The following is a 13,633-nucleotide window of genomic DNA, read 5'->3' on the forward strand; positions in this document are numbered from 1 at the left end:
CACTGGAGGGTGCCCATGTAATCATCAGGGTAAAGGATAGTTAGTCCTGGAACAGTACTCAACCCAGAGGTTGTAGCTCATGCCAGGTCAGTCTCATCTCGGACATACGCAACTGGCATAGAGCTCAGGCTGGTAACAGCCCAGGATCACTATGTTATTTCAATCCATAGGAAGGTGAAACTTTGAAGGAAAAAACTGTAAATACCATTGTTGCCAACGAGCAAACACTTATGCACATTCGCTTGCAAGCCAGATATCATGAAGCAACTAGCCCTTGAGTGGCAGTAGCCTACGTGTAAAAAAAACACTGCCCACAGTTAGCACAGTCACTGCCACAGCATCCCTGAGAACCAGACAGGAGACATGTGCCACCCCACGGGGACTGCTACCTGTACCATATGGCACTGACTGCATACAGTAGCTTGGACTGGGTACGCTAGGCCTGACTGCACGCAACAACCATCACTGTGTGCTCTAGCCTGGGCTATGTGCTGTAACCTGGATATGTGCTGTTGCTTGGGCTATTTGCTACAGAACTGATTGCACTCTATAATCTAGGCTGTGTTCTGTAGCCTGCTCTGCGCACTGTAGCACTAACTCTATGCTGTCGCCTTAGCTGTTTACTGCTGCCCGGGAGAGCACACTATGTACAATACAATATTTGTACTCAAATAAAATATTTTTCTAAAGAAGATGATTTTTATTTCCAATTAACTTTGTACAAAACCGGTGTGCACAGGAAGCTAAAAGTGTCCTAGAGAGGGATAAAAAGAGATGGGACACAACAAGGGGAGGGGGAAATCAAGAATGGGACACAGAGAAAGTACATTATAGAGAGTGGGATCATGATACAGGATAGTGTGTGGGTCAGGGTAACTGAAAGAGAGGAGTGGTCAGTGGTACAGGATTGGTGGTGAGGGGTTCAAGGTACCGGATAGAGAGGACGAGTCAGAGTACAGGACAGAAAGGGGGGGTCAGGGGGTGCAGAATGAGCAGGAAGTTAAAATGGGGTGTATATGATAAATTCTGTTCACATATTACAGAAATGGGAGAACGATGGGAGTTTTGCTGCTATTTTCAGTACTGTTTCCAGGATATTCTTTCCAGTCCTGTCTGACATGGCTATGCCACTCTCACCTCCCACCATCCCAGTCTCCGTGTAAAACCCGCCATGAGGCTGTGCCTCGCCGTGAGTGACTGAAATCAAGCTGTGAATAGCATTCCTGTGAGCAGCCACACAGGCGGGACTGTAGCCAGCCCACAACTGCAAAACAACTGATTTCAATTTGCCAGCTTTGCCAAACACCTCTCTTCGCTGGGGCTAATTAAATGTCCAGGACCTGCGTCCGAGCTGCAGGCAGATTAGCTCAGGAATTTCAAACAATGGGCACCACTGGACTGGCTCCAGATGACTGCAAGCAACTCTGCACAAAGTATTCTCAGCTACCAGCGAGTCCGACCCCGAGCAAGTCCCAGGTTGTTCTCATTTACTGGACTGTACAGACGTACAACATGAGTGTAAATCAGCTCTCAAGCACAGAGTGCACAGTGCTGAGCCCAAACACTGACATCAACTTGTGCCGGTTACACACCAGGAACCTTGGGGCTGGGCTGGGGCTACCAAGGCATTTCAAGGAATTTGACAGATATCTGAATACAAAATTTAAAAAGGTATTGGGGAACGGGCAGGGGAGTGAGACAAAATGAAGAGCTCTTTCAGAGAGCTGACACAAATACGATGGGCCAAGTGGCCTTCCTCTCTTCTGTAATAATACTCCTTGCATTTGATATAGTGTCTTATCATGTCGTTGAGACGTCTGAAAGTGCCCCAAAGAATATATTGTAAAGTGGATTGACTTGTATACTTTATTGACGAAACGCGGCATCCAATTGCGCACAGCAGTGTCCCACAAACAGTCGTGGATTGAGTGACCACATTTTTTTTTGGAAGGATTATTAACCCCCAGAAAGCGATCCATCAATCAAATAACAAATGGGTTCCTACTTACTGCTAGGTAAACAGAGGCGTGTGGAGTAAGAAAACTTGCCTAAGGTTCGCCCTGCCTGGAAATCGAACCCGGGTCCTTTCGCTTGTTAGACAAACACCTCTAATATTCTATGATACTAAAAACCAAGGTGTGTAAATCATTACGATGCCCTGAGTTAGATGACAGCACCCAGTGAGGAACTCGGCGCCTGAAGGGGGATTGTTCAGGTACTTCAGAAGGAAACGATCAAATACAAACCTTTCTCATCGACTGCCTCACTGCAGCCTGTTTTGAATTAAAACATCTCAGAAGCTGAAGGCGGGGGAGGCGGAGGAGTAACTGGCTCAAACTCCTTAATCCCAAAAGTACGCAGTTCTGTGGTCTCTACAGGAACAGAATTAGCAGCTTTGCACGGCAGTTCTGGCTGGCCAGATTCCCCCTCCACCACACACTCTCCCCCGGCATTGCTGTCTTTCTGAAGGAGTACTTTTGCGTGGGGAGATATTTGCTGAGACAGCTAGAAGAGGAACAGACTAAGGCAGCGTTGGTTTGAACACTCCCTTCCTGTCACAATAAGATGAACGTGAAGAACTCCCCCCATCCCCTCCCTTTCACATTCCTCCATCAGAATGTGAGCCCCATGGGGTCAACTCTAAAAGGCATGGGGATCATCTTCCAAAAGCAATACTCCAGTACATTTTAGGGATCATCTTTCAATACAACACTCAGTATGTTAGGGGTTATCTTTCAACAGCAGTAGTATGTGTTGTGAATATTTGAATGAATACTCACCAAAGAAGCGTAAATATATGACAAACTTTTCAGCGTGAAATAAAATTATCGTGTTTATTCTGTGTAAGTAACAGTGCACCAGTGTCTGAGCTGAGAGTGCAGATCTGCCTCCTCTCACTGCTGGGTGGGTCCTGTGATACACATGGTCCCAGGAAACATCATGTAGAAGACGTTTAGACATTTGGCATTACCTTGAGCTCCATGCAATCCTCGACACCAGCACAATTGTGCAATATACAAGAAATCACACCCTTCCTACATCACCCAGTAAACCTGTCAAGCCTCTGCCATCCTCTTCCCACACACCTTCCCTCCACTCCCACACAACTTCCCTCCACATCCACTCACACTTCCAGCCTGTCACACATCACCTCCCACAGAGGCTCGGGTGTGCTTTACATCAAGTTCCAGATAAATTCAATGTTGTACTGTGCCACATTGTAATTAATAATGCAGCCCCAGACTCGGTCAGAAATGGACCATCAAGCCATACAGCTTCTCAAAAGATTCTTGCCAACATCATCTAATAACCCCGACTCCTTTTAATTCCCAAGATATTTTTCATTCCCCTTTTGCAATCCTTTCACAAGGATTCTACCACCTGTGCTGCTGACTTGTTTTATGACTTGCCTGTCACCTTCTATAAAAACCTTTATGTGGGACATTGTCCCTTTTTGCGCCTTGGGACGTCCTCCCGACGTGAAAGGCGCTATACAAATGTAATCTTGTTGTTGTTTTTGGCCATGTGAAAAATGCTGTCCTCGCATATTCACTGCATATTCACTCCCGCAGAGAGAAAGTCTGCATAGACATTAATTAACCCGTTAACAGGGATAACTGTGACTCTCAAGTGCAAAGCCTCAAATCAATATAACTTGCACAGAGAGCACGTCAGAGCTGCCACTTACCCCTGGGCACTGTCCAGTGTCAATGTGCTGATGGAAGAGGTGAACTTGCGAGTATCCCACAGTTTGACCTCCCGTTCTCGAAGCTGGAACAGACAGAGGTGCATGGTCAATGTGGGGAAGACCCAATCTGTCCTGTATCACAGGCAGTATCCCCAGCGTTCCAATCCAACCTGCCAAGGGGAAGAGATACAGTACTGCACAGATAGGCGCTGGTACGCATGGGAGAAAGAAATATCGTGCTGCACACACACGGACTAGTCTTTATGGAGGAGAGAGTTAGCGCCACACACACTGGTCATTTGGTGTGAAGCGAGTGGATATAGCATTGCACACATGCCCAGTCAGTTTAAGGAAAGTAACAGAATGCAGCACACAGCACTGCAGTGGCATTGAGCCATCTCCTGGTAATTACAGAATCTATTGCTGCTGTATAGGAGCATTGGACTGGATGAAGTTCGGTGCTGCCCCAGGATACAAACCTCAGTTCTAAACCCCTCATAGATGAACTGCACTTCTTTGTTTTCCATTTCAAATGATGGTAAGAAAGATCCTCACTGATAAGTTAAATAAGCTTATCTGATTCCTGCCCTTAATAGCAAATTTCCAGGTTACTCGAAGATTTGACATGCTGACTCAAACACTTGCAGTCCTATTACCTGACTGAATCCAGTTGAAATGATATTCTCCGTCGAACTGAGCCAGATCACCCGGGAATCCTTGTTCGTCTTGTGGCCTTCAATGCTCTAGAAAATAATAAGAAAAAAGAAAAGTGTGTGTGTGTGTGTGTGTGAGGGAGTTAATGAATGAGATAGAGATATTGTTACCTCAATTCCTAAAACCTCATAATTTATCTACATAGTAAATAACAGTGGCCCCATGGAATGCCACTGTAGAATATAATTTCCCAGTGTAGCCCAGCATACCATTTGCCTTGTTTTTTGCTGCCTTGTTTGGACCTAGTGAGCAACAAGTCACAGCCCTGCGCTGCCTGTTGTTCAGGGTTTGTGATATGAACCAGACAGTGACTCCATGCCAGAGAAAACACCGGCCCCACACACACACACTGCCCACCTGAATCAGCAACTATAGCAATGCACTGATTCACAGCACAGGCAGGCACAGCTGTGGGACTGCCTGGAGCAGAGGAGAGCAAAACTCCCGCCCTCCTGCTGCCACAAGGGAGAACAAACAACCCAGTGTCGGCACACGACTCCACTGAGTGTATCCGAAATATTCTGACACATGATAGAATTGCTGCACCTGATTTTCCTCTCCTTTCTACTCGCCCACCACCTAGTGCATCCTTCTACCCCTTCTCTCATGCGCCTCTCTACTCACTTCCCGCCTCTTGCTCTCCCTTTTGCAAGCTCACCACTACATGGCCCCATTTTGCTCACTCTCCATTCTCGTACCTGCACAGCCAAGGAACTTGCTCTGGGGTCGAAGATCCGCAGTTTCTTATCCTGAAAAAGGCAAATTACAAATTGGCAAGACAGCAACAAGTTACATTTGTATAGTGCCTTTCACGTCGGGAGGACTTCCCAAGGCGCTGGACAGTGGATTTGGATCCAAGCTGGGATTTGGGATTAAGGGGTTTGGAGGGCAGGAAGGATAGGAGTAGGCGGATGACCGAAGGCGCGGTTGAAGAGGATTGTCTTGAGACCTCCCTGAAGGAGACAAGGGAGGGGGCAAGCGAAGCGACTGTGGATTGGGGTCCCAACAACAACAACAAAATTGGATTTGTATAGTGCCTTTCACGTTAGGAGGACATCCCAAGGGTGAAGGAAGAAAGGCTGAACACTCAACCGCCGATGGTGAGGCGGGCAGGATGGGGTATATGGAGCAGGCCGGAGCTCAATGAGCGGACAGGAAGACACTGAAAGCGCAGCTGAGCAGCAAACCCACATTATCAATTATCACACAGCTACATTTATCACATAATATAAGATAGCCACTAGGGAATCTAAAAGAGAATATAGAAGGAACTTCTTCTCGCAGAGGGGAGTGAGACTGAGGAACCCGCTGCCTGAAGCAGTGGTTAATCTGATAGTCTGGACGCATTCAAGAGGAAGTTGGACCTTCACATGAGGGAGAGGGGAATAGAAGGGCGTGGGAGGAGTAAGGACGGGTGGGGAGTATAAACACCGTGGACTATTTCCGTGCTGTACATTCTGTGTAAATCTTTATAAGTATAATCAGACATCAATCTTGTGATTTCCAGAGCCCGTACAAGCAGTGAGAAGAGAGTACAGCACCATCTAATGTCTACACAGAGTGCTACAGCCTATCCTGCAGCCAGGCTTAATGTTACAGAGCTCTGACAGCTCTACCTGGTGCCCAGTAAGAGGATAGCAGATTGTATTCTCCATCCTTGCTCTCCTATGATGTTCCAATGAACCACACAGCACAACCTCGAGGAACAGCACCTCATCTATCTGCTAGTGACCTTACAACCTTCTGGCCTCAATATTGATTTCAGCAATTTCAGACCATGACAGTTCACCTTCCCCCTCCCACTCTTCTGTGAGCATTACCACATCATCTGGGTCCCAGACGCACCTTTTCTCTCTCTGTTTTGTTGCCAATCCACCCCCCTTTGTTTTGCATCATTAACACCTCTTTAACCCATCATCCCCAGTCCTCTACCCCATTTACCCCTTTGTCTTCCTTGCCCTGCCTCCACCCTATCAGGTAGTCCTTAAAAGCCTCCCCCTCCCAACATGTCCCAGTTCTGATGAAGGGTCATGGACCCGGAACGTTGACTCACTTTCCTTTCTCCATATGCTGCCTGACCTGCTGAGTATCCCCAGCGACTTCTGTTTTTGTAGCAGGTTGTATTTCTGTTGTACTAATTTCTGAGCCAAGCTTCAGCATACAAGGGAAAGGTGAGAAAGGGAAAGTTATGATGGCCACATTGCTGACCCAGGCAGATGGATCCTCAGTTTAATGTCTCATCTGAAGAATGGCACCAACAAGAATAAGTGGGTGGGTGTCAGCCTGGCTCAGTCGGTAGCACTCACACCTCTGAATCAGAAGGTTGCGGGTTCAAGCTCCGGATCATAGATTTTGAACTCAACATAATCTAGGATGATACTCCAATGCAGTGCTGCTGGTATGCTGCATTGTTGTAGGCGCTGTCTGCCTGCCTGCTCAGGTGGATGTTAAAGAACCCAGGCACTACTTAAAAGGAAAAGGGAGTTTCTCCCACTGTCCAAGGGCTGAGAATAACAAAATAACATTTGTATAGCGCCTTTCACGTCAGGAGGATGTCACAAGAAGGGCTAAATGAGATTTTACCATCAGAATCTGGGCTGGTAGAGGATTGAGGGACCAATTGAGCCAGTTCATGTGGGAAATGAGAGGGGAAGACAGTTTTTATAGTACCTCTAACCAGGTCCTTCCCTTCCCCACCGCCCCCAAACGCTCTTTCTCCCCTTCATCGCTGCACTTACTTTACAGGAGGAACCCAGGAGGCTACCATCTTGTTTCCAACACAAGCTCTGGATCTGGTCACCATGGTCTTCGAGAGCTGGCAGCAGACAAAAGGTTTCAGCATTATGTAATGATAATCTTTGCATTTTTATGCAGTGCCTTTTTATCTCATTATCAAAACATCCTGAAGTGCTTCATATGATTTACTGTAGTAAAGTGTAGTGACTAATTGGCAACGTACTACAAACGACCATGAAGTGAGTGACCAATTTTATCTGGAGGATTGTTGGTCAGGACACCAAGAGAAACTTCCTTCCTTTTTTGAACAGTGTCATGGGCTCTTTAACATCTGCCTGGACAGACAGGTGGGACCTTGGTAAGAGTCTGAAGGATGATACTGCTGACAATACAACACAGCACGAGCACTGAAGTGGAGTGATAGTCTCGACTGTGAGCTCAAAGACCCAATGTGGTGATCAAACCCACAGCCTTCTGGCTGATACCCTCACTCAGGCAGAGCAGGAGGAGGGAGCTAAAGCATGGTGCCTGGACAAGAGAGAATGTGCCTTGAAGGGCACAGATCAGCATCAAGGAATGAGAAACTAAAATGCCCACAGGCCCTGCTTTAGCGCACCAAGATTACACACAGGCCCCACTCTAAGGTAATGGTAGTGGATGAATGTTCATGCACAGGAAAGATTCATCCCACTCTCACCTACGAAAGCTTTCTGTCGAGTCAGGTCCCAGACCTTGGCTGTATTGCCTGCTCCAGTGGTGAGTACACCATCTGCAGCGGGGTGGAAGAGCACACATTCAATCCTCACAGCTTCAGGCCCGAGGGTGACAACGGCCTCCGACTTTGCAGAAGACCCAGAGAATCTCCAGAGTTTCACCTGACAATGAGAAATAGAGAGAGATGAGGAATGACAAAGACTCATTCACCAGCGTAGCCTCTAGCTCTCCACATTGCCCGCTCTCGATCTTTAAATCCCACTTTAAACCCTAGCTCTTCTATTGCGCCTATGATCACCTCCCCTTTCCTCCTCGCTCGGCTTCTAACCTCGCCACTGTAAGATGCACCGAGATGTTATCCTATGCGAAGGGCCCAGGTTGTTATAAGAAAGAGGCACTTACCGTCTCGTCAGCTGAGCACGTGGCCAACAGCCAATCATCAAATGGGCAGAAGTCAAAATCTGTCACTGCATCTGTAACGAGAGAGATAAAATAATTATGTTTTTGATCAAGGTGAAGCAGTACATTTTGGGGAAAAAGAACAAAGCAAGGAGGTTTACCCAGAATGGTAACTTAATGATGCTGCTGAATAGGGGTGCAGATACATAGATCTTTACAATAACAAATTACATTTGTAATTTGCCTTTCACTTCGGGAGGATGTCCCAAGGTGCTGGACAATCAACGGTTTGTTCTTTAAAGGTGGGAGTGCAAGGAAAAGCCATTCAACACCCAGTAGAAAAATCCTTAAAAAGGTAAATGGATCCTGGGTTTATAATCTGGTCATTGAATCTAAACACAAAACAGTTAGTCTAACAGTTACATTTATCTACAACACTGATTAGTCCACAAATATACAGTCTATTCACTTTACAGCATATTTTGTGAAGAGCTTTGGGACGTCTAGAAGACGTGAAAAGCGCTATATCAAATGCAAGGATTATTATTATTATCATAGTCAGCGGTTGTAACACAGAAAGGAAATCACGCAAGAAAAGGTTTCAGTGGAGATTCACAGAATGTTACTGTATCGGAGTCACAGGGATCTAATCAAGGTCTTCAAAATTCTGATAGATTGGCGAGAATAGTTAGTGAAAGATTATTCCTACTAGTTGGTGAATCAGAAACAATGGTATAAATTAAGAGCTGTCTCTGGAAGAATGTAGGGAAGGTTGGATGTATTGTAGCTTGAGTTACAACAGCAGCAATTAGAGGACAATTAGTAATTAGTGGGGTGGGCGGTGTCCCAGGGCATGAATCGAGCCACGAAAAACTACAGCATTATTCGAGGCTGGGGAATGATGGCAGGTGCCAGGCTGCGAGATAGCAGCAGGCAGGTTGTCAGGCTGGGGTGGCACGCAGAGTACCAGGTGGGTGGTGGCAGAAGTGCACTGGAAAACCGTAGCGCAGGGTGAGGGGGACAACGACGGGTGATGAACAGGGCCACGTGCCCTGACGGTTGCACAGGTCTCTGCTGAAGACCCTTCTTTTCGACCGCGCCTTTGGTCACCTTCCCCCCTCCACCGGGCTCGCCCCCGGGATCCGAAACTGTAAAGCGCTCTGAGACGCCGTCTGGCGAGGAGGGTGCTATATAAATCCAAGTTATTGTAGTTGTTGTTGCACTGCTTCTCTTGCTTACCTCCATGGCACGGAAGTTCAGACACCAGCTGCTGTTCCCGGTTTCCATTTTCTAGAGGCACAATTCCAAGACTTCCTGCTTGAGCACAGGATAGAAAAAGATTCTCAGAGCTCAGTCTGCTGAGACAAAGCAACATTCCACATTCAGGCTCAGTGTGGGTGTGGTGGGTATGTGTATGGTTGGAATCCCTCGCCCGAGCCCAATCCCACTCCCTTGCCTTCTTCCAAGGACCGTCTCAAGACTTTCCTCTTTGATCGTGTTTTTGGTCACCCTCTCTTGCCCTCCACCCCTCTTGCTTCCAATCCCCAGCTCGGGTGCAAATCCCTATCTGTTATTGTTGTATGTGTGCTCTAAATGTCTCACCCTTATGCTGGAGGAGTGGGGTGTGTGGGAGTGGCATAATCCAATGCCTCACACTCAGCGTGGGCACTTGTGGGCTCATGAAAGCTCTACTATGTTATTAGCTTATTAATATACATACACCCCTTCATTTTATTAGTTTTCAGCACAACCATTTCCATCTGTATTTCATGGTTAACATGAGCAAAACAGTCACCCATGCACATACGTACTTACCTGGCCCTCTCTACTCACTTACCCTGACCTGGGCTGCCACACTCTCTCTCTTACGTACACATACCTGGGTTGCTTGTACTAAAGGCGATGAGGGTGCTGCTTGATTTGATGTGGTTGCTGCATGAAGGAGCAGGGGCTGCTCTGATGTCAGTGATCCAGGCCTGCAGACCAAATTACAGAACCATGACACCCTCCTCCTATTAGCATCATTCTGTCTCACATCAAATCATAATCCTCTCTCTCTCTTCCTTGTTGTATGCTGTGACTGCTTTCTCTGTACCCTATGACTGTCGTCCATCTGTCTGTACCCCATGACTCACAGTATATCTGTCTAAGACTCTAATCTCATTCTCTCTCTATATCGGGTCACTTTCTAGTCTATTGCTCTCTGACTAGCTAACCAGCTGTGAGTTCAGTCCCGTATATATGTATTCAGGAAGTTTCTTCAAAAACACACACTTTACTGATGTTCACATGTTGTAGTTTTCAGAATTAATGTAACTAGATCTGGAATCTATCTGTAGCTTTCAGATTATGGTAAGCAGAATTATAAAGCGTTAGTTTGCCTTAGCTGCCTCCAGCTGAAAAAAAAAATGTGTAGGAATTCAGCTCACACTCCAGTGTAGTGCTGGGAGAACACTGCAATTTTAGAGGTACCATCCTTCAGGCGAGACATTAAAACAAGATCTCATCTGCCTGTTTAAAGGTCCTATAATACTTGTAAAGAGAAGTTTTTCTCAGTGCCCTGGCCAACAATCCTCCACGTAAATTGGTCAATCACCAACTTGTAGAACTTTGCTGTGCATAAATTTCCCGCAGTTCCTTCCACAGTCACTACACTTGTCAACAATTCCCTGTCAAGCCACAATGAGGTGAATGATCAATTTATCTGTTAAATTGTGGGCAGGACAAGATGGGTCAAAGCAAAGCACGGCCCAATCCCTGCTATTGCAAACTGTAATTTCCTCTCTCTGTATCTCACAGGCAAAGAGGCAGCAGTTAGCAACCAAAGAGACAGGAAGGATGTGGTCAACTCCTCACAGCAAAGCCAACTCTCTTCTTGAATAAGGAACAAAAAACAACATCTTGGACGTATGTAGTGCCTCTGCATTAGCTGATCACATCAAATCCATACGCAGGGAATTAACATCAGCGTGGTGTAGTGCGGTGCGGTAATCTGGGTTACACTGCAAAACAACCTGGTTCCTATCCATCACTATCAGGAGCTGTGACTATTCGCTCGCTGCCTGCAACCCATACTCGCAAAGCACCTGTCCCATCGCTCACGGTGAACACAGTCTCAAAGTACAGGCCCTCTGCGGCAATACAATAGACAAAATTACATTGGTATAGCGCCTTTCACGCCGGGAGGACAATGCGTCCAGTGGGGAAACAGGTTTAGGGCAAAGAGCTGAGGAGACATCCCATCCGGCAGTCAGGAAGCACAGGACTCAAAATGCACCAAGAACCTTGTCACAACACATCCTCAGCAACACCCATCCCTGTAATCATCTCAGTCATTGTGCCCCTCCTCAGTCCCTCCACCCTATGCCTCCTTTCCCACCCTAATCCTCTCCGGCTCGGACTCCACATCCACGTCTGACCCTGACCCAACCACTCCTCCCCCAGGTTGACCCCTCTCCACAGCCATGACCCCCTCTCCACAGCCATGACCCCCTCTCCACAGCCATGACCCCCTCTCCACAGCCATGACCCCCTCTCCACAGCCATGACCCCCTCTCCACAGCCATGACCCCCTCTCCACAGCCATGACCCCCTCTCCACAGCCATGACCCCTCTCCACAGCCATGACCCCCTCTCCACAGCCATGACCCCCTCTCCACAGCCATGACCCCCCCTTCCACAGCCATGACCTTTCTTCCCCACAGCCGTAACCGCTCTCCCCCTGTCCTGTTTCCTTCCCCTTCCCCCACATGACCCCTCTGCCCTGAGCCCCGACCCGCCTCCCCCCACCCTGAGCCCCGACACTCCTACCCCCACCCAGCCCCGATTCCCCCTCCCCCCCAGCCCCGACCCACCTCCCCCACCCTGAGCCCCGACCCTTCCCCCCACCCAGCCCCGATCCCCCACCCTGAGCCCCGACCCTTCCCCCCACCCAGCCCCGATCCCCCACCCTGAGCCCCGACCCACCTGCCCCCAGCCCCGACCCCCCCAAGGTTAGCCCCCCCCCCAGGTTAGCCCCTCTCCCCCCCCCCCCCAAGGTTAGCCCCTCCCCCCAGGTTAGCCCCTCCCCCCCCCTGAGCCTTGACCCCCTCTTGTCTTCCCTCAGGTCCGGGCGGTCCCTGTTCAGAGCGCTGTTGCAGTGACCGGGAGCCGCTCTGTCGCCCTCGGGCTGAGCGCTCACTCACTCACTCACTCACCGCCCGCGGCGGGACCTGCGCCGCCGTGTTCCTGAATTTGGAGACTCTGAAGCGGTTCATGGCCGCTGTGTCTCCGGCGACTGAGCGGCTCCGCCAACGGCGATGGCTTCCGACAGCGACTGTTCAGCCTCAGCGTGTGGGTCCCCGACAGCAGCGATCGCTCCGTCAGCGATTATTGGGACTGACTCCCCCCCACATGTCAATCACAGCACAAGCCCCGCCCCCCAGGTGACAACTCTCATCACTGCCCCTGAGGCTGCAATCCCTCCTGTGTCTGTCTGTCTGTCTGTGTGTGTGTGTGTCTGTCTGTCTGTGTCTGTCTGTGTGTGTGTGTGTCTGTGTGTGTGTGTCTGTCTGTGTCTGTCTGTCTGTGTGTGTGTCTGTGTGTGTCTGTCTGTGTGTGTGTGTGTGTCTGTCTGTGTGTGTGTGTGTGTGTCTGTCTGTCTGTCTGTGTGTGTGTCTGTGTGTGTCTGTCTGTCTGTGTGTGTGTGTGTCTGTGTGTCTGTGTGTGTGTGTGTGTGTGTCTGTCTGTGTGTGTGTGTGTGTGTCTGTCTGTCTGTGTATGTGTGTGTCTGTGTGTGTGTCTGTATGTGTGTGTCTGTCTGTGTGTGTCTGTGTGTGTGTGTCTGTCTGTGTGTGTCTGTCTGTGTGTGTGTCTGTCTGTGTGTCTGTCTGTGTGTGTCTGTCTGTCTGTGTATCTCTGTCTGTCTGGGGAGGGGGCACAGTGAGCGATTCGGAAGCCACAAGACCAGATTCCACAGTGTCTCGTGCTCCGAGTTCGAGTCACGTTTGGCAGAGCCTTCCCTGGAACAGTAGGAACTTGTATTTGTGTAGCGCCTCGAGTCAAGTCCAAACACATCTCAAAATGCTTCTCACGCGATGGGTCGTGGAAATCTGAAACTCCTTCCCCTCAGAAGCTAATTGCTACCGATCCCTTTGCGGATAAGTAGACAGTACAGATATTTGGAGATCAAGCAGAATATAAGTTAACTACAGCCACACTAAAAAAAAAGTTATACTATAATAATAAATAATAATCCTTGCATTTGGTAGAACACTTTTCACGTCCTCTAGATGTCTCAATGCGCTTCACAGAATATACTGTAAAGTGAATTGACTGTATATTTGTGAAACGGGGCAACGAATTGCACACAGCAGTGTCCCACAAGCAGTCGTAGATTGAGTG

General features: G+C 48.4%; 1 protein-coding gene across 2 annotated transcripts in view; it reads right to left on the reverse strand.

The window, feature by feature from the left end:
* The window catches only part of LOC103178750 (coronin-7), a 53,134-nt gene extending 40,524 nt beyond the window's left edge, over positions 1-12,610 (reverse strand). Inside the window, exons 1-9 of one of the 2 annotated variants that reach the window (XM_007893664.2) lie at positions 12,448-12,610; positions 10,131-10,227; positions 9,491-9,565; positions 8,255-8,325; positions 7,836-8,013; positions 7,141-7,217; positions 5,101-5,151; positions 4,345-4,431; positions 3,689-3,771 (exon numbers count right to left, since the gene is read on the reverse strand). In XM_007893664.2, the coding sequence (XP_007891855.2) occupies positions 3,689-3,771; positions 4,345-4,431; positions 5,101-5,151; positions 7,141-7,217; positions 7,836-8,013; positions 8,255-8,325; positions 9,491-9,565; positions 10,131-10,227; positions 12,448-12,507 (779 nt within the window). In that variant the 5' untranslated portion in view covers positions 12,508-12,610. Of the gene's footprint in view, positions 1-3,688; positions 3,772-4,344; positions 4,432-5,100; positions 5,152-7,140; positions 7,218-7,835; positions 8,014-8,254; positions 8,326-9,490; positions 9,569-10,130; positions 10,228-12,447 lie in introns of both variants that reach the window. The other variant, XM_007893663.2, reaches the window with a different exon arrangement.
* Positions 12,611-13,633: the final 1,023 nt, after the last annotated feature.

This window comes from Callorhinchus milii, unplaced genomic scaffold (genome assembly GCF_018977255.1).
Source record: "Callorhinchus milii isolate IMCB2004 unplaced genomic scaffold, IMCB_Cmil_1.0 Scaffold16, whole genome shotgun sequence".
NCBI lineage: Eukaryota > Metazoa > Chordata > Chondrichthyes > Chimaeriformes > Callorhinchidae > Callorhinchus > Callorhinchus milii.